Source organism: Dermochelys coriacea, chromosome 1, assembly GCF_009764565.3.
Source record: "Dermochelys coriacea isolate rDerCor1 chromosome 1, rDerCor1.pri.v4, whole genome shotgun sequence".
Classification (NCBI taxonomy): Eukaryota; Metazoa; Chordata; order Testudines; family Dermochelyidae; genus Dermochelys; species Dermochelys coriacea.
Window position 1 is genome coordinate 43808549 of NC_050068.2, and position 26783 is coordinate 43835331.

At 41.2% G+C, this 26783-nt stretch overlaps 1 protein-coding gene across 3 annotated transcripts in view; it reads left to right on the forward strand.

Moving 5' to 3' along the window:
* Positions 1-26783, forward strand: part of CDK8 (cyclin dependent kinase 8) — a 190174-nt gene that overhangs the window by 146940 nt on the left and 16451 nt on the right. For 2 of the 3 annotated variants that reach the window (XM_038383687.2, XM_038383696.2), the window contains exons 5-9: positions 3191-3248; positions 6123-6254; positions 12575-12718; positions 15534-15603; positions 17090-17162. In XM_038383687.2, coding sequence (XP_038239615.1) covers positions 3191-3248; positions 6123-6254; positions 12575-12718; positions 15534-15603; positions 17090-17162 — 477 coding nt within the window. The remainder of the gene's footprint in view (positions 1-3190; positions 3249-6122; positions 6255-12574; positions 12719-15533; positions 15604-17089; positions 17163-26783) is intronic. The other variant, XM_038383700.1, reaches the window with a different exon arrangement.

The window sequence follows — 26783 nt, forward strand, 5'->3', positions numbered from 1 at the left end:
ATGCTGCCCTCTTATTTACAATGTCACCAGAAAGTGAGAACAGGCATTTGCTTGGCACTTTTGTAGCCGGCATTGCAAGGTATTTATGTGCCAGATATGCTAAACTAAAGTCTTAAAAGAGCAACACTCTGATGTGGAAACTACAGAACCTGAACCCCCAAAAGAGAAAAACAACCTTCTGCTGGTGGCATTTGACTCAGATAATGAAAATGAACATGCATCGGTCCATACTGTTTTGGATTGTTATTGAGCAGAACCCGTCATCAGCCTGGAAGTATATGCTCTGGAATGGTGATTGAAGGATAAAGGGGCATACAAATATTTAACATATCTAGTGCGTAAATACCTTGCAAATACCAGCTACAACAGTGCCCTGCGAATGCCTGTTCTCACTTTCAAGTGACACTGAAAACAAGAAGCGGCAGCATTATCTCCTGCAAATGTAAACAAACTTGTTTGTCTAAGCAGTTGGCTGAACAAGAAGTAGGACTGAGTGGACTTGCAGCCTCTAAAATTTTATATTTTTTTTATTTTTGAATGCAGTTTTTTTGCACATAATTCCACTTTTGTAAGTTCAACCTTCATTATAAAGCAATTGCACTACAGTTCTTGTATTAGGTGAATTGAAAAATACTTTTTCTTTTTTTTTTACAGTGCAAATACTTGTAATAAAAAATAAATATAAAGTGAGCACTGTACACTTTGTATTGTGTTGTAATTAAAATCAATATATTTGAAAATTAGAAAAAATCCAAAAATATTTTTAATAAATTTAAATGGATATTGCTATTAACAGTGCAGTTAAAACTGTAATTAATTTTGTTTGTTAATTTGTTTTGAGTTAATCATTTGAGTTAACTGCAATTAATTGACAGCCCTAGTAATAATTCATTTGAACTACACTACAGAAACTTATTTCCCCAACCCTTCAGGAGCACTGAAAGGCTTGGGGGAGTCGGGGTAACAGAGGAGCTGAGGGCGAGGGAAGCAATTATTGGGAAGGTGCCTGGGAGTGAACCTGGAGAGTTGTTGGTTGTGGATGGGAGAAGTATGGGACAGGGTTGTGGGGTTTTTGGTTTTTTTGGTTTTTTGGAAGAGGGAATTGTTAGTTTAGGAGCCTCACCTATGTAGACCATTGCAGACCCCTTGCCTTTCCCATTCAATCAGACGCATCTGCCCCTGTCCCAGTGTGTCCTTGCAGCCCATCCTCCCCCATCCCCATATGGACCTGCAGCCCCCCTCTCATTCAGCTCCTAGCCCAATGCTGTCACCCCACTAGCACCTGAGCCTGCACCCCAGTCTGCCCCCTCTAGCCCTTCGGAACCCTGGTCTGTGACTCCCAGTAGCCCGGTGTGCCCCACTCTGTCCCATGCTGACTCCATCTAGCCCTATTGTGAGGGATGCATCCTCTCTGCAGGCTGGCTGCCCTCTTTTCTGGTCACAGCAGCTCCGGTCGGCAAAAAGTGTAACAGCAGTTCCAGCTCTGTGGAGAAGAAAAAATGGGTGGGGGGGGGACATGAATTCGGTGTGTGCGCAGTTGTGCAGAATTTCCCCATGAGTAATCTAAGTTCACACCACTGGTGGCAGCATATAGGGTATGTATAACTACACACCATAAAGGCTGCCTTTGCACTGTGGTGTGTAGCTGCACACTTTAATGAAAGGTTGTAGAAGGGACCTGGCTGTGTGGAGCTGCTGGAGTCTTTCTCCATTTCTGGAGTCTTTCCCTGTTAAAAATTGCAGTCTAGATGGGATAGCACTGCTTGGGCATGTAGGGTTCATACCCAAAGACTCGTAGATATTAAGGTCAGAAGGGACCATTATGATCATCTAGTCTGACCTCCTGCACAATGCAGGCCACAGAATCTCACCCACCCACTCCTGCAATAAATTTCTCACCTATGTTTGAGCTATTGAAGTCCTCCAATCATGATTTAAAGACTTCAAAGTGCAGAGAATCTCCCAGCAAGTGACCCATGCCCCATCTACAGAGGAAGGCAAAAAACCCCCAGGGCCTCTTCCAGTCTGCCCTGGAGGAAAATTCCTTCCCGATCCCAAATATGGCGATCAGCTGAACCCTGAGCATGTGGGCTAGATTCACCAGCCAGATACCCAGGAAAGAATTCTCTGTAGTAACTCAGATCCCACCCCATCTAACATCTCATCACATACCCACTTTGTTCAGGTGTATCTTTACTCACCTAAGCAGTGCCTCATCACCTACACTGCTGCTTATACCCATGCAAGGGCTGTGTGCAGGGTATGTACTCTACATGCCACCAGAAGGAGAGTGGAGTGTAGGTCTTTTATCAGTGGTGTGTTTTTTTTTTTTTTAAAGTGAGTAAACAAACCTAAATTTAACTCCTTATTTCCCAAATTAGAAGTGGGTAAACTCAGTGTACCTGAGTTTATGCTCGACTACGCTACTTCGTAGTATAATGTTGTAACTCATTTCCTTAGTATAGAGAAAAGGAAGAGAAGAGTCTTACTTCTTAATATTTGGTGGCCATTATAGCAGTGGGAGAAGCATTTAGACAATAGTTTTAAGGATATGCTTTTATTTTCAGTCTTAAAGCTGGATGAATTAGTGTACTATATCAATCTGGAATAGTAAATTTAGACGGGTCATGTAGATTTTCTGTGGAATATATTTATATAGTGACTGATATTCATACTGTATTTTGAGATTTTTCTTGTTAATGTAAAATGTCTGTCTGAAGATGTGCCTAATGACCCTGGGCAAAACATATGTTGCAGAGATGACATCTTACACCCAGGTTCTTTGTTGTTGTTTTTTAAGTGGGATGGGGAAGAGGCAGTAAAGTACCAGCTGTGCACCCTGGTGAGCTGACCAGTTTATAGAGTGATGTTTCTGGAAGTCTTGAAGGCTCATGCTTGCTTGCTATTGCAGGTAGAAGAAAGACACCACAGTGGCAGTTAGTCTGGGGAACATAATTTAAAAATCCCTGGAAAAAGGAGATTGTGAGGGAAAACCTGAGAGGCAGAGGTAGCAAAGGAAAGCCTGTGTTTTGGATACTTCCACAGCCTTATCATAAAGTAAATATCTATGACTTTATCATGCTGCATTTGGTTTAAAACTGGTGAAACAAAGCTAATTTATTGTTTCAGAGACAAATGTTATTTAGGTTTATCTTGGTATATGTATTGTATATTTATTTTTTTTCCACAGAAACCTGCTAATATTTTAGTTATGGGTGAAGGTCCTGAGCGAGGAAGAGTAAAAATTGGTATGTTATATCTTTGATAAGTCCCAGTGTAGCATTTAAGTTAGAATGTTCTGAAGGTGCAGTTGCATCACTTAAGATAGTTACTTAAAATAATAATAGTATGTGACTGGAAACTTTATCAAAAGCTATTTTGAGTGACTGGCTTTTTGATATCACACCTGTGCACCAATTCCCAATGTGCACAGCTGCAGCCTCATCAATGAAAAGGGGGAAAACATCCCTATGCTATTATATTATATGGGTGCGTGCTGGGAGGGGGATTAATATGGGACAAAGATAATGGTCAGCTTGGAAGAGTGAAGGAAAATAAGTGAGATTTTAAATGACCTCCTTTTACCACCAAAGTGCCAAGACACTAACTTGCTCCGTATTATAAAATCTAAATAGGGAACTGTTCACTATTCGGAATATTAAATTTTATAATAAAAGTGAGAGTGACTGTTGATTTATGAACTGCCCTTGAAAGGGTAGCCAGATTTCTGGGGGAGACAGGAAGCAAAAGGAGTCTTAAAAAGTCCAGAAAATGTTGATTAAGAGAGAGACATTTGGTAAGAACTAACACTAAATATATTCAAAATGGTGAGGGGGAAGTAGGGTGGGGGGAAGAAACCGAAACTTTCCCACTATTTTATCTTCTGGTGTCAACCACTTTTCTCAGTGAAAGGATAATTTGCAGAATCTCCAAATCGTTCTATAAAGTCTATTTTAAAAAGTAACTAAAAATAATCTAACCATAGTCTAACAGTAATGAGCCACACCGTGGCATGCACTAGTTCATCACTGATGCACCAATAGCCTTCTAATGCACACCCTGTATTGTTATACTAATATAGTCAGGCAGTCCAGTTTGGCAGAATTTTTTTTAAACAGATTGTTTTTCACTTCCCTCGGACCTTTTTCTTTTATGAGATGATTCTTCCGCAGTGTCACTCTGTATTCTTGGTGGTTTTAACCAACTGTTAATCACTAATTTGCTAATCAAGGGTGGAATTTTCCTGAGGTGCTCGGCACTGGCCTAACTCTGCTCCCATTGAGAGCAATGGGAATTGACTTCAGTAGGAGTAGAATTAGATCAATGCTGAGCACATCAGAAAATCCAACGCCTTAAAATTTTAGCACCCTTTTGAGGTGTAAGATTGATGATAGAGACCAAGGTCTTCTATCTGCAAAACAGGTACAGCATGGACAGCAGAAGTGAACATTTCTTCCCATTACCTTAATCTTCATTGAGCATGCACTTCCAAGAGTGAGCGTGTAGGTCAGTCTCCAGGCACATTTCAGTGTCAATTGTGTTGGTGATTTTTGTGACGTAGACAATTATCCATTAGTATTTGCTCACAGACCACCAACTTATTTCGCAAGTGGTAGTTACGTGCGAAGTCATTTGGTAATAACTTTAGATTTCTACTAAATTTGGTCAGACGTTGCTGATGGACAGGTGAAAGATTCTGCATCCGACCACCAGTCCTCTGAGCCATCCAGTCCCAACAGTAGAAAAGCCTTCATTTCTAAGTGTGTTATCAGTTTGAAAATTTTGCAATTTTTTTAAAGTTTTTGCAACAGTAGGAAAAGAATGCACAAGTATCCCCATACCAGGGGCTTCCACTCTTCCAGTATTAATACTTTTTTAAAAAACACATAACTGGTATATTTAACATAAAATAAGCTTTATAGACTTTTTATGATATTTTGAGTCCACTTTTTACTGGGTATTTTTCCACATTTTTTCATAGATATCTATGAATTCTTCATATCATGGGTTATCTTGATTTTTTAATATAGAAAATTATAAAATGTCTCTTTTTAAATGCAATAAAATAATTTAAAGTAGGGAGGCAAATAGTTACTTTAGATTGTGGAGCAAAATTAGATATGAGTATTTTACTCTGCAAGTTTTCCTCAGTAGCTGTTTTCCTTATTGCATGTGGCATGGGTTTAACCCCTTCTCTCTCAAAACTGCTATAGGCCTCACGCTCCTCCCCAGTCCTATTCAGTATATATAGGCTCCCACACCACCATACCAAATTCTTCGGTGTTTGGGACTTCGAAAACCTGATTTAGTGGGAATACCCCCATTCTCTATCCTCTGTCCATCTTGTCCTGTACCATCTAAATTCTGGTCAGTTCAGATAGCTCTGTGAGAAACTGTAGATTACAAATCCCAACAAGCAGTTTAGACAGAATATTTTTCTTAAGGTTTTATTAGTAAAGGGAAATTTTCCCAAAATGAAAGACATTTTAAAAGCATAGCTTAAATGGTTTCATCTTGGTACTGGTGATACTCTGTGACCAATTTAAATTGAGAGAAGGCTTTCAGGGAAGAAGATACTCTCATGATTGGAATCACCTCTTGTCTGGGGCGTGAAGGAAACCCTGCTTCAATTGCAACCAGCTTTTCATAAGTAGTTCTTGTGTCATACATATATGTATTATAAATCATTCTAACCTTTACAGAATTACTATTTCACCCATTTTCCCCCCTTTAATGTTTCCTGAACAAACAGCCCTGTGATAATGGCATATTCCACCAGGCAGAAAACAGACCCTGGCTGGCCAATAAGGACTTACCCAATGTTCTGAGAGCTACACAAGTTGGAATGCTTTTTTCAGAACAGTGGTAAATTCTTGATTCTAAATGGCTTGCTTTAGTAATGATTTATAATGATATACTTCATAGGTGATGATGCTGAATAGTTTCAACATAAACTATAAGGAAATGGTAAAGTTAGACTATCAGGATTCGTATTTATTACAACGTGTTTGCTTTTTAGCGCATTTTTGGTAGATCTAACAAACGAGCTCAATCGTTTCATTTGATCAATGTGAAGTTTTCTTAACTTTTTAAAGCTTTTTTTTTTTTTTTAAATTTTGCAGCTGATATGGGCTTTGCCAGATTATTTAATTCACCTCTGAAGCCTTTAGCAGATTTGGATCCAGTAGTTGTAACATTCTGGTATCGAGCTCCAGAATTACTTCTTGGAGCAAGGCATTATACCAAAGCTATTGGTAAGTAAAATTAAGTACCAATTTATTAATGTTTTAGATAGGCAAAATATACCTGAATTGCTGAAACATTGGCATGTGAATACAAGTATGGGAAAAGTTAACACGGGTAGAAAAGTACACCATTGAATTACTTGAGGAAACATTAATCACTGACATTTTATTTAGTTTAAATACTATTCTTAAAACTGTTTCCTGACTAGTAAATATAATAAACTCAGATGCCCTTGATGTATAATTTTATGTAGTTTCTTATCTAGAAATTTCAAAAAGCATATTACTGCTTGCAATAGAATGAAATATTGACACAACTGTTAAAATTGTCAAAATCCAGAAAATGACAGCAGGGAACAGAGTACTTTAGTTTTATTACTTTGGGTTTTTACTACTTGGAGTTTAACAAGCACATAAAGGAAAATTTCAGTTTATGAAATGTATAGATTGGAGAAGGTATTAGCTGCACTGAAACTATGCTGCCGCTGTCAAGATTGATGTGGCTGTGACACACCTTTCATGACATGAGGTTTGAACCATCCTTGTGATGAAATGTAAATTTCTTGTTTACACCTTCCCCACTACTGGAGAATGATTGCTGAAGCAGGTGATAGCCCTTTAACACCTGGCTGGGTGTTATTCTGTCCTTTGTTCCTGAGAAATTGGTTTAGGTTTGCTTTTCTTAAACTTGGAGAATGTTACAGCAATGATACATAGTAGAATCTTATAACTTCACATACGTTGTTGATACATTTATTTTATCAGGACAGTAATGTTCAGCAGATTATGACATTTCAAACAATACTTCACAAGGCATACTTTTTATAAAATTTATCATAGTCTCATAAAAATGGTGAGTTGTATAGACCATCATAATCAGTACGGGCAAGTGGGTATTAGATATCGTTTCAACAGGATACTCCATCCACTTTACCTTCCTCCCTGTATATGACCCCTTTGCCTGTGCCTCTTCAGGTACCCCTCTCACAAGCACCTGTTGCAACAGGAAATTGACACTCCCCTAAATTTGGGTGCTATAGAACCAGTTCCCATGCAACCCAGAGGGAAGGCATTTTATTCTAGGTATTTCCTGACTCCAAAAAAGGGAGGTGGTTGAGACCTATTATAGATCTAAGATTACTCAACAGATTGCAAAGATTCAGAGATTCAAAATGGTAACTCTTGCAGAAGTAATTCCATTATTGAACCAAGGGGACTGGTTCTTGGCTTTCAACCTTGAAGACACTTACTTTCATATAGCGATCCACCCCAGCACAGAAGTTTCCTACACTTCACTCTGGGTCAAGAGCACTTTCAATACGTGGTGCTCCCGTTTGGTCTCTGGTCACGCCTAGAATGTTCTCAAAAGCTTTTTCTGTGGTAACAGCTCATCTTTGCAGACGAACTGTGATTTTTTTCCCCCTACCTTGACTATTGCCTTGACGATTGACAAAGAGCGATCTTTTAACCGCTCTTTTAACCGTAGTGCTTCTACGGCCACTCAGAGGGCCATTGACCTGTTTCTGAGACTGGGACTACAATTAAACATCCGAAAGTCTACCTTAACTCTGGTGCAAACTCTGGAGTTCATAGGAGCTTGCCTCGATTCAGTAACAGCCAATGCGTTCCTCCCTTCACACAGGTTGATAACCGTAACCATTTAGGCACTACAGTCCAAGTCAGCCCTCAAATATCAGCCAGACATTATCTCCAGTTATTGGGACATATGGCAGCTGGCATCTTGGTAATAAAACATGCAAGACTTCACATGCACTGCCTCCAAGGGCTGGCTCAGAACTGTTGATTCATCAAGCAAACAATTCTCCATGCCTTTGGCAGGAGAAAAAAAATCAACTAGTGGAAGAACCTACATAATGTTTGTTCATGGATCCCCTTTGCTCAGCCATCTCCAACATCAGTAATAACAACGGCTGCACCGCTACTGGGACGGGGAGCTCACCTAGATGCTCACACTATTCAAGGCAGGTGGTCTCCTCTCGAGTTCACCCTTCACATCAACTTGCTGGAACTCAAAGCCATCAGAAATGCCTGTATCCATTTCCTTCTATTGACCGGGGCAAATGCCTAAAGATCATGACGGACAATATGTCATGCATGTTTTACATAAACGGTCAAGGGGGAGCTAGATTGTCTTTCTTTTGCACCGAATTGGTGCAAATGAAACTAAATCAACATCTCAGCAGCTTACCTTCTGGGCGTACAAAACAATACAATGGATGCTCTCAGCAGACACTTCTCATAAGATCATGAATGGATCGACTGCACATTTTAGTGTTGGGGTGTCCCACAGATAGACCTGTTCTCCCCAGCCAAGAACAAGAAGCTCTTGAAGAAGTCTGGATCACAGCTCCCTGGGAGATGTCTTTCTCCTTCATTACAGTCCAAGCCTTCTGTATGCATTTTCCCCGACTTCCTTGATATCCAGGTGCTGTTCAAGATAAGGAAAGCCAAAGTTATTCTTTGTTCAGACATGGTCAAGACAAACATGATTTCCTTACGTGTATCAGCTCACTGCTTGTCAATTGATCACTCTCCAGACTGTCCCCCATCTTTTCTCTCAGGACACTGGTCAAATCCATCACCCCAACCTTGGGGTTCTTTTGCTCAAGGCATGGCTGCTAGATCAGGGGAAGGCAAACTACGGCCTGGATCCTGGATCCGGCTTGTCAGGGCTTTCAATCTGGCCTGCGAGATTGCCAGCCCCATGGTGCAGTGGGGCTAAGGCAGGCTCCCTGCCTGTCCTGGCCCCATGCCACTCCCAGAAGTGGCCAGCACCATGTCTCTGCGGCCCCTGGGGGAAAGAAGAGCAGTGGGCTTTGTGCAGCGGCCTTTGTCTGCAGGCACCGCCTCCTGCAGCTCCCATTGGCCAGGAATGGGGTACCGCAGCCAATGGGAGCTTCGGGAGTGGTACCCACAGGCGAGGACAGTGCACAACGAAGCCACCTGCCTGACCCCACCCCCAGGAGCCACTGCTGAACATATTGGCCACTTCTGGGAGCAGCATGGGGCCAGGGCAGGCAGGGAGCCTGCCTTAGCCTGCTGCGTGCCACTGCCACCCCAGAGCCACTTGAGGTAAGTGGTGCCGAGCCAGAGCTTGCACCCTGAACTCCAGAACCCCACGTCCCAATCCCCTCCATTGAGACCCCTGCCACACTGCTCCTGCACCCCAACCCCCTTCCCTGAGCCCCCAACCCTCTCCCTTGCTGCATCCCTCCTGCCCCCCAACCCCCTGTCCCAGCCCTACATTCATGGCCCTGCATACAATGTCCCCACCTAGATGTGGCCCTCGGGCCAAAAAGTTTGCCCACCTCTGTGCTAGATGGTTTGCACGGTTAGAAACAATCCATTCTGAGGATGTAAAGAGAGTGCTGTTACATAGCAGGAAACAATCTACTTGTGACGCATATACTCAAAAGTGGATGAGTTTCAAACACCGGTGTGACATAAAAACATCTTTCACCTACATCCTCTCTCTCATTTGTATTAGATTACATTTTAGAACTAAAAATGACAGGATTATCTTTAAACTCCATAAACATGCGTTTGGCAGCTATTATGGCCTTCCATCATATAGTAGAGGGTTTTTCCGTTTTCATTAATTCTACAACGAGGAAGTTTCTCAAAGGACTGGACAACATCTTCCCACTAATCAGATGCCCTACACTGGCATGGTATCTCAACTTGGTACTCGGATGTCTTACAAGGCCTCCCTTTGAACCTTTAGCCACCTACTCCCTTCTGCCTTGTCTATGAAAACTGCCTTTAGTAGCCATTACTTTGCTCTAAGAGTGGGGGAAATAGGGGCTAAAATGACATACCCCACCGCCACAACCTTCTTTAAGAATAATATCACACTGCGACCATATCCCAGATTACTGACAAAGGTATATTTGGACTTCCACATAAATCAACCTATCCACCTTCCAGTTTTTTTCCATAAGCCGCATTGGGATAAACGAGATGCAACATTACATACACTTGATGTCAGGAGAGCATTAGCCTTTTACTTAGACAAGACTAAGCCCTTTCGGAAATCTCCCAGATTATTTCTCTCCATTTCAGATAGAATAAAGGAATCTCCGATTTCCAAGCAAAGACTCTCTAGATGGCTATCTGGCTGCATTACCTTCTGCTATCAGTCTCATGATCTTCAACCTACCTCTAAAGTATTAAGTCACTCCATGAGATCCCTCTCTACAGACTTTCTTAAGAATGTTCCCAGTCACAGAAATATGTAGAGCTGTGACTTGAACATTCATTCATTCATTTGCTGAACCCTGTGCAGTCACACATGCCTCAGTTTCTCATGCCATATTTGGTTCTACTGTTCTACTTTCAATCTTTGACTTGACTCCGAAGCCCCGCCCCTCTGTAGATGGTACTGCTCAATAGTCACCTAGAGTGAAGCACACACAGGGGCACTACTCAAAGAAGAAGAGAATGAGACTCACCCTGTGTAATAACTGTGGTTCTTCGAGATGTATCCCCCTATGAGTGCTCCACTACCTGCCCTCCTCCTCTCTGCTTCGGAGTTCTTTACAACCCGCTTTGTGGTAGAGAAGGAACTGAGGGAGGTTTGCCTGTGCAACTCTACATCGCCTTGTGCCTGGGCTGAATGGACCCTGCTACCTAAAATCTCCAATCTGAGGCACATGGGGCAAAAGTGCACCTAGAGTGGAGCACCCACAGGGGGACACATTTCAAAGACCTATAGTTACTGCACATGGTGAGTGACCTTCTCTTCTTTCACTAGTGCATTTTAATCATTCTGTGAAACACATGGATATTGTCCTATACTTCAATAAAACACCCATTGCTGGCCCAACCCCTCACCCTCCCCATTTGCGGGATCCAGTCTGAGCCCAAATATCAACACTGCAATTTTATAGCACTGCAGCCCAAGCCCCATGAGCTAGGCCAGTCACAGATGTTTTATTGCAGTATAGATGTACCTTAAGACACTTGTGCATAAATTTATTGCTCCTGTAAAGCATTATCTTATACCTCACCATTGTGTAATTCCAATAGAAAATGTTAATTATTTTACAGCTTTTTTAGGTTGAACACCTAAAAAAAATTTCCAGCATTACTGCCACCTTTTTCACCAAGAATATTCTCACATTAAATACATTTTTTAACCTATGATCTCTCCTCTTTTTCTCTAAACCTTTGCTCGTTATCCTATTGTTACCTCCTTCTGTAGCAATGTATCAGCTCTTTATTTTCTGCTCACAGCACATGGAGCTGCAGAGAAACTCATGGGCTTTAGCGCATAACTTCTTTTCAATATAGATAAAAACTCCATTTTATGTGAACATTGAATGGTGGAATTAAGCTGAGTACATCATTTGATTCCGTCCTTGTTCATTACCTTTTATTACTCATTCAAGATGCTGCTGAGCACAATGGTGTATTAGTTAGATATCTTATAAATGCACACTATAGCAAATGTGATCTAGAAAATGCAATGTGTCTATTGAATTTACAAGCTAAGGCACATCAGTAAGTTTAAAAGTTTTTCCTAAACACGTATTGATTTTGGAAAGTATCTTAAATATGTATATAAACAGTACATGGATGTATATACTGTTAATTTTAATGCTCTTGAAAGGGGCAATGTGATATGACATTCTAATAGTGGTTAAAAGGAGGATTGTTCCTTATTTCTGTCATGTTTTTCAGTTTGGGAGATGAAGTTTTGAAAGTGAGTTATCTCCGAGCTTTTGTAGGGAAAAGTCAACATTTTTTCTTATGAAAATTTATTTTGAACACATACCTTTTTGGGAGTTTATTAGTATTCAGGAGCACCTATGGGCCTCTGAAATTTTGAAATGTAAAAAAGGCAAAGGGCAGGGGAAAGGGACACAACATAAAAGTGAAGTGGCGAAGGTGAAAAGTGATTTATAATCAAGACTTGATTTGTTTATTTAGTTAAGATTTATAGACAGTTCCCTTGTAGGCTCCCAATTTAGTTATTAGTCAACTAACTTCTTGTCCCAGTGAGTAGTAGTTGCAAACTTTTAAGCTATTGTATGCTTTCTCAGTTCTCATCATAAAAAATACTGTGCATTCTTGAAAATGAATTACTTACTGTGCTGTACACAAATGATTGCAGCCTAAAGGTAAAATGTGAAGTGTTTCAATCTTATAATAGAAATCTCTAGTTCCACTTGAATACTTGACATTCAGGAGCCTTATTTCTTAGAATTTATAAGATATTTAAGAATTATACTTCTACCTGACTCAGATCTGTGTTTTCTTTTGGAAAAATCCATTTGATTTTATTTCTTTTCTCCTTTTTAAAAAAGATATTTGGGCGATAGGGTGTATATTTGCAGAGCTGCTAACATCAGAGCCAATATTCCACTGTCGACAAGAGGACATCAAAACTAGTAATCCATATCACCATGACCAGCTGGACAGAATATTCAATGTAATGGGATTTCCTGCAGGTACATATTGTGTTTTTTTTTTAATTACTGCTGTTCAAACTAAGATATGTGTGTGTGAAATTGTTGCCATCTTTGCATATGAAGGTTACAGCTGATCAAAGCAATAAAGCTGTTCAAATATGATCTTTGTTTCATGAATTGCAAATTCAAGAGCGAGTCTAAACATAATGCTGCTACCAAGTGGAATTTTGTATTACTACTACTACTGATAGGATTGACTTTGTAACATCTGTGTGTATATTCAGTATTTTACCATATTTAAAAGGATTGAATTTTCTTACAGGGAAATAAAAACATAAGCAGTATTTCTGCGTGTCTCCTCAGTGTTGTGTCTTATATACTTTAAACTTTGCAGAGGACTGACAGATGTAGGCAAAAATATTGCACCCCACTGGTAAATCTTTTGCAAATGTTTAATTATTCTAAAAATTAATGATTTTGCATTTTCATTTTCAGTTTTCTGTTGTGGCAGAAAATATATTAGTGTGTCTTGATTTGGAAAAATGCTTTAGTATAACCAGAAAACTGAGGGTCAGGCCTAAGCCCAGACCCAAAGCAAATTCCAAACAGCGAGCCTCTTGCTACGCCTTCCCCTCAACTTCTGGTAATACCTTGTTTAGATGCCCCTGAACATCTGTTGGATTAATGGAATGTCTTTTGGTGTTTATGTGGCTACTGGTGTGTTGTCAAAATGATAGAGGCCTTATTTTAATATTTAATCCCCCTCTCCTCATTGTGTGTGTTCCCTCCTCATCCAGAGTCCATTCAACAGGCTTTTGCTAATAGTCTTGTTCTTCCACCACCTTGTTAGACTCTCCTCATTGGCTTCCTCTCTTACCACAAGGAAGTTCAAACTCTTTGTCCCCACTGTCATATTCACCCCCTAGTCACTCTTCTTTTTTTTTTTTCTGAACACTTCATTTCCATTTCCCACTCTTGGCTTCATGCCTTCCATCATGCTACTCCCAACTTGTGGAACAATCTTTCTTTCCCCATCTATCTAGTGTGCCTTCTCTTTCCTCCTTCAAAAAGTCTCCTTAAAGCGGATATCTTTAAGCAATCCATTCTTCTCTCACTACTAAACTATTTTTTCATCTTTATCTTGCTTTATTTAGACTCTAAACTCTTTTGGTGCAGAGATTCTTTGTTTGTGAAGTTCTATGTAAATATATAGTACTGTATTAATGTTTTGTAATAAGTTTGGATTGTATTGTGTGAACAGTTGATCTTGGTTTGAAGGTCCCCACTTCTTACCCAAGAATATATTTGTTTACCATTTTATTACTTTAAAACCTTTTCTTGTATCATTTGCCATTTGCCATTATAAAACCATTAATCTGGTGCAAAAGCAGACAAATATGAGAGGGAGGAAAAGGAAATACAAACAAAATACAAAGCAGGAAACAATTAGATAAATTCCCTCCGTAGTTGTTTCTAGATTTTTATTGACCTCATCTTCTATCTAGATGGACCAACAAAGTCCTCAGTTTTTCAGGCTGATGTCCATTCTCTGTCATTAATGCCATGCAATTATAAACAGTTGTAAAGTTCTGCCGCTCATAAAGTTCCAGGAGTACAAACCTAAATTATACAGATGGTTAGATTTTTCAAATACATAGCTACAGGAGACTGTCATACAGTCTCTAGGCCAGAAACATGATTCTTTGTCTTCAGAAAAATGGTAAATGCCATCCCAGAGAACAGGAAAAAACTTAGAAGAAAAAGAAGCTACCAACTTGGAGCTTTGGGATTGACTATATGCTTAAAAATTATTTACAAAGTGAAAGATACTTCACAAACTTCAGGGTCACATTAAAATAGTTTTAAGTTATTTGATTTTTTTTGCCTTATATATTAATAAATTAAGAAATAGGTTCCTTATCCATAGTATATGCTTGATATACCTTAATAATTGCTAACATATATCCTTTAATTACAGCGTGTGTCTGGGATAGAATTGGCTAAAACTTTTATATTTGTTGAAGGGGGGGTGCAGCTATAGTGGCTGCTGCAGATTATGGGTAATGCCATCCCAAGCACCCCAATGGCAAAACAGATGATGCAGAACCACTCCACTAAACCATTAGGAACTTGGGGCAGTTAGAACAGGAAAGACTGAGAGGAGGAAATGATACAGCTACTGATTTCCTTTTGGGTTCTCTGATATGGTGGTTGTGATTGATCTTGGTGGGTTTGACTTTGTGTGAATCACTTGTCCAAGGCAACTTTTTAGGAGGAGTGGAATGTACTGCATCTTTGGGCCTCATTATCCATCTTAGTGAGCAATGAAGGTAGTTCCTGTGGATTGGGACTGACTCAAGCAGGTTTGTCAGTGTGTCTTTGTGATTTCCTGTTAGATCAAATTTGTCACCCTGATACAAACTCCTTAAAAAATAAAAGAACCTTAATCAAAATCTTGTATTGCTACTTTCTCAACTACCTTAACGTCAGTATCGTCTTTAAATAAATGAATGAAACCTAATCTGGCAGGATGGTAATTGGAACATGATCAATTCCTGCTGGCATGTTAGTTTCATGTAAAATCTTGTACATAGTTTAGCAACTATTATTGTAATTGGGGGTGGTATTTAAGGTTCTTAAATTGAGGAGTTAATTGGCACATTGTCAGAACCTGTTCCATTATTGTCCATTGTGAAGAGATATTGAGGGCATTCAAGGAATGTAGAGACTAGGACAAAGCCAGGTTAGGTATGTGGGAAGAGAAAAATAAGATTAGAAAGAGATTTTGAATGTCTTTTCCTCTATATACAAAAGAAGGCATATGAGAAAGTACTAATGCATGTTGATCTTGCAGATAAAGATTGGGAGGACATAAAAAAGATGCCTGAACATTCAACGTTAATGAAAGATTTCAGACGAAACACGTAAGTTAAAATTTTGCTGAGCTTTTTAGAGAGATTAGTTGTCTATTTCATCTTAATTATAATTACCTTATTTAAAAATACTTTGCTGTAGTAGGCACCATCTTATAGCCATATGGTAAAGGATGAATATGAAATTATTATGGCTTAGATGATGGAGGAAATACGTAATTATATTTAAATGAAATTTCTTAAATACTAGGATGCTTAAAACTCAGTGTACTGTGGCTGTTCAAGTGTAGAAAATGTTAGAAGCCAGATACTGGTTATCCAGAAAGCACTGTATAGTGAAATGAGAAGTAAAGTGGCAAATGTGAAATTGATGATGTATGGGAGCAGAACTGGATGACTCTTGAGGTTGCTAATCACAGCCTTTCAAAGTTACAACTTCAGATTTGTACCAAATCTATGGTGATGGAAAATTGTTCCTTTGTGATAAATATGTGAAAAGAGTTAGTGGCCTGACCCTACTTCCACACAAACTGTCAGCACAATTGGCAGTCTCAGGCTTGGTCTATACTAACGAGGATCTAAATTACGCTTGTTAAGTTGCATAAATGATGTAACTGAAGTCGAAGTAGCTTAGATGGACTTACAGTGGTATCTGCATCACACATGCTCTCCCATCTACATAGTTTCCGCCTCTCGGAGAGGTGGAGTAGTGAAGTTGATGGGAGAGCGCTCTGCCATCAATTTATCATGTCTTCACTAGACTCACTAAATCGATGCCCGCTGGATCGATCGCAGCCTTGCCAATTTAGCCAATAGTGAAGACAAGCTCTCAGTACATGGGTCAAAGCTAAATAGGGGGTGAAGACAAGGGGGGTCTCTTAGAACTGGGTTTAGTCACCTTGACAGAGTAGTTTGGCTTTGTCTGCAGTAGAGAACTGAACTATTCCTACTTGAACCTGTTGGATAGAAACAATTTAATACAAATGGCTTAATGTGTCCACACTCACCAGGCAGATTCTGACCTGTTGCAGTTTAGCCTTGTGACTAAACTACTATGTTTTAAACAATAGCAGTTGCATTGCCTCTGGGCACCTATTCCAAAAGCAGTGAATTTTGGGAGATTCTGAAAGGCAACCCATTATATTGTTAGGGCAGCGTTGAAAAGGCTGACTAAATATTTAATTCCCATGCACGCTGGCACTAAAACAGTACAGACTGATAAAATGATATTTAAACTTGCTAAAAAGGAAGTCTAATCGAAATAGGATTTGAGACACATGTAAATCATTCAGAGCACTTTTGTTTGTGGTCATTTTGTATGTTTTACAAGCATGCTAGGAGGACAAAAGTGTTGTTTCTCTATTGTCAACAAGGAAGCCTCTGCTGCTGGTGCCTGTGCCTTAGCTGTTCAATGGACAAAAATCGAGCTTTAGTCTCCAGAGCTGTCAGTCAGCATCTTTCATAGGCACTAGGTTAATTTTCTCTAAAAATGCCCAGTACTAATATTGATATATACAATACTTTTTTTTTCCCCCAGGTATACCAACTGCAGCCTTATCAAATATATGGAAAAACATAAAGTTAAACCAGATAGTAAGGCATTCCACTTGGTAAGCTTCTGGTAATCATATCAATTGAAAAAGCCACATATATGTTAACAGTGGTCAAATTTGCGGCTGGGCTGGTGCCAAGTGCTCTTTCACTGAATTTATTCGCAGTGCTCCAAACTATTAACATGTATTTTCCAAATTGGAAACACTGCAGAGTACTTCTCATTTATTGCTCCTGACTAAGAATAATTGCATGAAGAATTTAACTGGTTTGGAATTTGAATACAATACATCAGAGGTTTTCTATTTTTAATAATCATGGTAAATTTGTGGTTTTATTTTTGTTACTGTAGTTCTGTTTTTAATCACTTTACTGCTTTTACATTTGTGTGTATTTTAAAAAAACAAATTAAAATCTATTTTTGATACAAAAAAATCATTAATTCTAGAGGATGCATATTGATTTGAACGTTTTCCTTATTTAGCATATCAGATATGTACTCTGGGAAATATTGTATTAAACTTTGAAAGTTTAGTTTATCAAATTTAAAGAGCCTGCTTCCTAGAGACAACTCTTTTTTAATGGCTTATTTATAGATACTTCCTAGTAAAACGTTCTTCTCATAAATTGTGATAGCTGCATACCAAAATGTTTCCTCACTAAAACTCTGATTCAGCAATGTACTTACACTTTTGTATAACTAAAAGACATAAGTAGTCATATTGCTTAAATAACTTGCTGAATTGGGGACTGATTTTTTTGTGTTGTGTTTGCAGACTACTATATTGTAGAACTGTTGATATATTGCTTATTTTTAAAGAGCATTTAGGCAAATTTAAAAACCTAGATATAAAGTACTGCTGACCTCTGTCAGCACGTTTAAAGAGAAACAAGTCTATCAATTTAACTTGGAGAATTCCAGCATCTTCTTTCCAATGTAAAGATATAGATATATACTCAGCTGGTAGGTGGAAGCGTGGCCAGGCAGCTCTGCATGCTGCCTCCGCCTCCAGCCACCGCCCAAGCAGCTCCCATTGGCCATGGCTCTGGGGAGCCCCCCAGATGAGCACCGCCCAGAGCCTTTCACACCCTATCGCGTGCCCTAACCTCCTGCCCCCTCCCATATCCAAACTCTGCTGCTGCTGGGGGGGAAGGGGAAGGCACGGAGCCAGGTAGGGAGCCTCCCAATGTCCCCTCTCCTCCCCTCCCCCCAGCACCAGCTGCCTGGCCACACCTCCACCTAGGAGCTGAGCGAGGGGGATGTTGCCACTTACAGGGAGTCCCCCAGGTAAGTGCCGCCCATGAGCCCCTCTCACCCTGTCCGGTGCCCCTTCCACCTCCCACACCCAAACTCTGCTGTGCGGGACCCCGCGGGAGCACGAGACTGTCCAGCAGTGGCCGATGCACCTGGTGCAGGAGCTGCCTGAGCTGCCCCTGAGCCAGGCACATGGACCACTGTGGAGGTCACGGAAAGTCATGGAATCCATGACAAACTCGCAGCCTTATCTATAAGTGAATAATACGCCTTTGACAAGTGCTGTTGGACGTGAAGTTTTAAATGGTGAGACAGACAATACAACATCGCTTTTGTACTAGTCTCTAATTATTGTGATTTGAAGTGGGGTAAATTATAGTTTGTAGAATTTGGAGGCCTAACATGCTTCCAATAATTCCAAATGCTTTTTTCTTCCTTTAGAACAGATGCACTGCCTTCTGCCTGCAGGTTTGATCACATTTGACACTATTGTAGGCTAAAGATTTCACTGCTAGCTCTACATAGGAATACAAAATCTTAAAGTAGCACAGAATTGCTAGTTAAGAATAACTGACAAATTTCTCTCCCTCCTTCCCCCCACATACACTATTTTATCCTAATTCTACAGCATGTAAAAGAGGTCACTTTATCAAGTTTTCAGATCTCCATTAGGCAATCTAATAGCAAATCCAATTATGCAAATTTTAGTGTCAATCTTGGTAACTGATTCATACTGATCACTTCAGCCTTAGGTAATGCACTTATCATATAAACCCAAACTGCTTTTCATTCCTTGCCAGGAGCCAAAAATCCCTACTTTTCCCTACCTAACTGCCGAAATCTCTAGTTTCCTCCTGACAGATTCTGTAGTACAGTTAGGCATTTCCAGTACAAAATTCTGGACCACTTTGAAAATGAAGATTAAAAATATATGGGCAGCATAACATAAATTTAATATAAAATTAAGTATCACTGGGAATGCTGTAGTGATTCTATTATTCATTTTCATATTTAATTCCTAAAGGCACAACTGGAATTAAATCAATTTTTTAATTTATCTGAAGCTGCTGCATTTCCAGTCTGCTGCAGGGGTCTTCTACAAAATGTAGGTCAAGCTTGCCATGTAGTACAGGTCTTGATAATAAGCACTTTTAGTATCCCACACGATAAGACAATGGGTCACTTTGGTTCAGAGCAAATTAGCTTAATTGAAGAAGGGTGAATGGTCTGGCCAAGTTGGCCTGAAAACTTCTCCTTTGTTTTCCAAATCTTGAAGGTCTTGAGATTCATTTTCCTGTTCAGTGGAGACAGTCAGTCACAAAGTAATCATGGATAGGATGTGCTAACAAAATGTTTTGTATTTGTCCTCCCTCTCCTCCCCCCCATGGTATCACTACAGGGCAGCAGTTGTTAGGATACCTTAACTGTGTATTTCTTACCTCCAATGTTTTTGGATTTCCATCCAAAAGAAGGGATTAAATCAGGGTGCAAGATCAGGGCTATCCATATTAATTCCACCAGAGCTTTTGGGACAAGCCCCAGCGGGAAGATTGAGTCTGAAAATGTTCATGCAATTACACATTGATTTTTCCCTCTTGAAGTTGGCATTTCTTTGGAATTGTTCCCCTGACTCACTCCCCCTTTGTTCCTCTTCAGCTTGATGTATTAAGGTGAGGTGCCCTCTTAGAGACAAAGAACTAGCTTTAGTACCCCTACTTTGACCTTGAGCGCAGAGTGTGGTCCTTTATAGTACACAGTGTGGTTGCTCCTCTGCTGCTTGTTTTTGGGGCAAGCCCTCTTTACAATCAAGCTGTTGGTATGGATTAATCACCAGAGGGTGAATCCTGCTGTCTAGTTTCAAAACACCAACTAGTCCCAGTGAGAAGCCTCCATCTGTTATCACTTCACATTCTATAAGTGGGGGGTTTACCCCACTGAACTCAGCCCTTACCCACTAGTCTTATTTGCAATCTCTTGTTTTGAGGAAACTTGGATTGTAAAGGAGTTCAATGAGGTTTATGGTTATTAATTCCAATAAGAAGCTTGTTATTTTCAGCTCATGTTAACTTTACTCTTTTGGAATTTAAAAGGAATTGTTCTGCCTAATGTTTCATGTGGGCTTAGACATTGGTAGGGTCTCTTCCTGCCACTCCCGCAATGTCTCTGTCTGATAGATTTGTGTTGATGGAATCTAGCTCTTCAGGTTGAAAGATGCCTTAATTTAATTCCTGTTCCAAAGGGTAAAAGGAAAATTGTCCCGTCAGTTTGTGATAGACATAGCAGAACACTAGAAGACTCAGTCAGTTCCCCAACACAGTCTGCAGCAAACCCATGAAATCAGACTCTATGGGAGCCATAAGAAAAGGAGTACTTGTGGCACCTTAGAGACTAACAAATTTATTTGAGCATAAGCTTTCGTGAGCTACAGCTCACTTCATCGGATGCATGAAAATCCTCTGCTCTCTCTGCACCAAGCCCCTCCCAGACCTACTCAAAACTCCTCTTTTTTATTAGGCACGTGTTCTTAGGCAAACTCCCCAGTACCCTCAAAGACCCTCTCTCTCTCAACCAGAGCAGACAAAACACTTGCATAATTTCTTTATATTTTATTATACTACTTTCTGACATCCTAATGTAATTAGAAAGTATCCCAGAACCCAGAATGTTCTTCGAGTAGTTCCTATGCGTGTTCCACTGTAGGTGTGCTTCCGTTCTTGCACTGCTGATCGGGGAACTTTGGTAGCAGTGTCGGGAAGGTCCGCACATGCTCTCTCTTTCCTTGCCACAAGGCTAGTCAGAAGGTGGGGGCTAATCCCACTGAGTTCCTTTTCAACCACCCTGGGTAGAGACAGAGCTATTAGCAGTCCATTAACGACTATTATCTCAACCTTACTTTTGTAGCCTAGAGCTTAGTTTTTAGTAGTAGTAATTTCAGTGTCTTCTTTTCTCAAAATAAATAAATAAATAAAAAGAATCTATACATATAAAGAGATTTTTATTTGTTCCTGCCCTTTCTTGTTGGGGGCCCTTCCCCACAACGGGGTATGCCCGGTTCTCTGGGCTTCAAGAAGTGCCTCTCATTCAACAAGGCTATCCCCGTTGCAGACACATATTCATGGTGCTTTCCTTGCCTCGGGGAAGGACATGTCTCTCTAAAATATGCTCTCTGCCAGCAGCTTAGACCTTGGTCTTGCAAGGACAGAGCTGAGGCAGAAGATTATATTCATGGAGGCACCCCTCACACTTTTACAGACCCACAACAAGAGTCACCAAGCAGATGTGAGTCTTCCCCACACCCCTCAATGTCCAAGAGCTATGAGGTGAAGACATCAGCCGCTGATGTCTCTCATAAATCAAAAAAGAGAGCTGGAAGTCCCCCCCAGTGAGCCATGAGCTAGCCGCAAACAATCCGCAGCACGGTTGGTATCCTCAATACTGTCTGCACCGGGACAGATCAAGCCTGAGTACTCACGGCTCAGGACAGTCTATAGCGGCAGGTACCATTGACACACCTCCAGATCCAGTGGGCATGGGCACTGAGTCAGCAGCGCTGAGGGGACAGGAGCAAGCACTTAAAGGCGCTATCATTACCAACATTACATCTGGTGCGGGCAAGATCTCTGTCCTCCCTGGCACCACCAGTGGCACTGAGCTGGTCAGCACTGCCGCAATTCCATCAATCAAGGGACCTCCGTATAACCAGCGTGCCAGAGTCTCCTCTCCTCAGTACTGGGTCTTTGTCCAGCACAGGAATCTTCCCCGCTGCCTTGCCACGCTCCCCTGTTCTCTAGTGCAGACTCGGATAGCGAACCAGAGGAGGGGGTTCTCAGTACTCCTCCCATGTTCCCTACAATGCCAGATATTTATAGGGTCCCCGGGCATATCCTCATATGGCCCCACCACCGTTATCCTGGTACGGTCAATCACGGACACTATCACCGGACTCTATGCCACCACCACCCCAGTGGCCGTACTGGGACCCCGGGCTCTACATACTGCCCCCATACCTCTGGAGCTTCTAGCCCCACCCGAGAACCCCGAGACATGCTCCCTCGGCCCCGGCATGCAGGGCTTCAGAAACTCCAAGAGAAATCCTGGAGAAGCATAAGAGCAATTTTGAGGAAGAGGTGACCCCAAAGACCATATCCTTTTCCATCTCAGATGGGGCTGTCATGCCTCCCTCACCATCCCTGGCAGATTATTTTTGCCTCTTCCAGTATCTTGCAAGGAGAGTTGCAGACTCTCTCCAGATACCGCTGGAAAAAGTCAAGGACACACACCGGAAGCTCCTTGACATTCTCCATTCATCTTCCTTCTCAAAAATTTCCCTCCCTATTAATGAGGCTCTCCTTGATCCCGCAAAAACCAGATGGCATATGCCAGCATTGCTAACTCTGACATGCAAGCGGGTGGACAAAAGAGAGACAGAATTCCTGGCAAGAGAGACAGAATTCTTCTCCCACCCAACTCCATTGTGGTGGATGCTTTAAATTCATTGTTTTAATGTGATTTAGATGGAAGGCGAGCCTCTTAGTTAATGACTGCTGCTCTCCTAATATGGCTGCTGACAAAGGCCTTAGGCCTTACAATATGGCTACAGAAAAAGGCCTTATCCTTACAACGTGTTGGTTGAGGTACCAATAGATCACTCCCCAGAACTTCTACAACCAACCACCGCTACGCACTCATTTGGCCACCGGCTGGCAGCGAACTGCAGCACCTGGGAGCACACAACATCGGACCAATGGGTCTTAGAAATTGTTTGTAAAGGGTACTCTACCCATTTTACCTCTCTGCCCCCTCCACAACACCCTTCCCTGACCCTTCTCACAAGAGTTTACTACGACAAGAGGTAGATTATCTTGTTAGGAGCCAGAGAACCAGTACCTCAATGTCTGTGAAACATAGGGTTCTACTCTTGCTATTTCCTAATACTCAATAGGAAGGGAGGTTAGAGACCCATATGAGACCTCAGTTTGTAAAAAAGTTTGTAAAAGCTCAAAAATTCAAGGTGGTCACTTCAGCAATGATAATTCCAGTGTTGGAATAGGGAGACTTGTTTTCAGCCCTTGACCTTTAGGATGCCTACTTTTAATCATACCGACTCACAGGTGGTTTCTCAGATTAATTCTTGGGCAAGACCACGACCACCTCCACTACAGGGTGCTCCACTTCTGGCTATCATTGGCCCCGAGAATAATTTCCAAGGTTCTCTCAGTGATGGCCTCCCACTTACATGCCCAAGGGGTCATGATCTATCCTTATCTGGACTATTGCCTCCTCAAAACCTGGTTTCTCCAAGAGGCTCACCGAGTCACCAAAGCTGCAATGTACTTGCTTATAGAACTGGGCCTACAGATCAATGCCTAGAAATCATCCCTCGCTCCAATACAGTACCTGGAATTCAAAGGCTCCGACCTCAACTGTTTACAGGCCAGAGCTCTCCTACCTCAACACAGATTCCTCTCTCTGGCTACACTCACGGAAACCATTCAAAAGAGCCCACAGATATCAGCCAGAAACAGCCTACAACTCTTTGAGCACGTGGCAGCAGGCACAGTGGTAATACCTCACACCAGGCTTCACATGTGGTGCCTTCATATGTGGTTCAACTCAGTTTACAGACCAAACAGAGACAGACTAGACAAATCCCTGTCACTCCCCACAAGGGTCAGCATTTCCCTAGGCTGATGGAGAGGCCCAGCCAACATTTGCAAAGGGATCCCCTTCTTGCAAACCCCCCCGTTGTTGCTTCTCACCAAAGACGCATCGCTCAGAGGGTAGGGTGCACATCTAAATGTCCTTACAACACAAGGCAAATGGTCTCCCCCAGAGATATTCCTTCACTTCAAGCTAAGAGCAGTCAGGAATGCTTGTGCCCAGTTCCTTGTCCTGATCAAAGGATCACACATGAGTCCATAAGATGAGTAACTTCTTCCCAGCACCTGTGAATTCCTGGGTTCTGTGATGCTCCCAGCAACACTTTTTTTTCCAATTTTCATAAATGGGGCAAATTTTCATAGGCTCTTTGATTTCTCAGAGTCTTTTCCCCTTTTCATACTCTGATCCTTACACACACACACCCTCTCCCCAGGTAGAACTTATCTGGGACTTCTCTAGGTTCTTCTTCCCATGTTGTTTATTATCTCTTTTTTTATATAATTTTTTATTTCAATTTTCTTTCCCTGAGTTCCCCTTATGTATGCCTATGGTCATGTGACAGTGCACCCAGCCACTCTGCTCCTACTATGCTAAACTGCAGAGTCCCTTCTGGAAAATTAGGTGAAACCTCATTTCCCTTCCCAGGTACAATGTAGCAAGTCTCTGTGCTGACAGGATGACATCACAGTACAAAGCTGAAGGCACTCTCTGCACTGTCTTTCCTTTTTCCCAGGGTTAGACAATTTTTACTCATTTTTTTTGATGGAAAGTCTTTTACTAACAGATACTTTTGCACTCCCTGAGTGGAGCAGAAAATGTCTGAGTTTCAATCTCTTCTGTCGTGATAGTTATATAGTCATTCATCTCTGAATTTCCACTGTGTTTTCTATTTTCTCCTGCCAGTTTGTGATCCAGTGTGCTTAGAACTCATCAGCATCTTACTGATAGCCCTGTAACCTAATAACCAAAATGCTATGCCAGGATGTTGCTTTGTTTAGTTTGTGCTGTGAGATTGCCATTCAGTGTATCGGCTCTCCCTCTTTCCTTTTCTGGTGCCTGAGTCAGTGCAAGAAGAGTTCCATTCAAACTGATACTTCACAAAAGCCATGTGCAGACCGTGAAGAACTGCTTGTGAATCTCATGCTGTAAGTTGTGTATAACTATTTTAAAGACTTCCATCAGTGACTAGGTGTGACTAGAATCTAGTAAACCATTCTGTCAGTTATGCACAAAAGAAATAGTTGGCTTTGCTAACAGGAGTAAAGAGCAATTGAAAAAAACAATTTATCACTAAAATAAACCAAAAACCAAATACAAGGGGCAGACATGGAATTAAAAGATTCCATTTTTATATAGTCACTTTTCAAAGTAGATTCACACTTGTTTATAAAAGCAACAAAGGTTGGAAAATACAGCAGTCCACATACTGGGTGATGTAAGTAATGAGAGCCCATTGCCTTGTGCGCCTTTCTTTGCATGGCTTCATCATTCAATAAAGCATTAAGTTCAGAATTTTCATCTTTATCTTCTAAGCCTGCTATGGGATTTGCCTAGGTACATGAAGGACCATCTCATTCTACACAACTTCCCCTGTCACAGTTAGATTCCACTATATTAATGGAACTGTCAGAGAAGGTGAAACTCGTATGTGTGGAAAGCAGGGTTCTCTGTGTATATGGCACTTGGTCTAGAAACTACTACATATCTCGCCGCTTTAGATTGAATGGAAACCCCACTACTTTGACCTACTCTTCTCACAATAAAACAAAAATATATTCTGTGAGAGCTGGAGAAAATGAGAATTTCTAGGCCTTGTCTAGAAATGTTACATCAGAGTAACTGTAGTTAGTTTGCCTTAAAGGGCCTTGTGTCCACTCACAACTTGTTCTTAAACCAAATTATTTGGCATCTTAGATTGCAGTAAGTAATCCTTGGAATGGAAGCAACTCTACTTCACATTGAGTTTGTTCGCTTTAATGTTTGTGTGGACACATTCTTAGCTACTCCACTTCTGACAGTCATCCAACTACTATACCCCACACTGCATTGCTTCGCAGCTGGATGAACTTGTTTCTGGGCCGTCCACTTTTCTGGGGTCATCTTGACTGATGTCACCTCTTGGTTTAAAGAGTGGCAAGCAGCCAAGAGTACCGCTTTTCCATACCAGTATTCAATAGTAAAGAGTTCACACACCAGAGTATCCATATCCATTATAGCAGCCATGCTCCCCCTCCCTCATGGTTCTCTGTAAACCCTTGCAGAAGTTCTGGACTTGATTGCTGTCTTTGGAAGAGCTGCATGTCCAGTCCCATCTGTAGAAGAGTCACTGGAATATAGATATCTACAAGATACCATTAGAGCAAATAAAGAAGAGGGGCTCTCCTAGAGATGTCCCAAATGCCTAGTCAAAACAAAGGAGCTCTGGCAAAAGTACCTAAGCACAAGGGACCTCTGGAAATGCTCCCACTACCTGCTCATATTCTGATGATCGTGACTGTGTTTTGCAAGGAATGCCACCACCAAACCTGAGAATTATGTGGTGGATAGTTATCCACAAAAGACCCCAGACAAAACAGAAAGTATCCAAGCCAACATGGCAACGCCCCAAATCCCACCAAAAGCCTGGAACCCATGTTTGTCATGGGCTCCAACCAGAAGGAGATTTATCAGGGTAGCCAAGAACCATGAAACAGCAGATTTGGACATTACATGAGAACCTCACGTAGACACACTGCTGTGGAGAAAATCTCTACCAGCTGCCAGA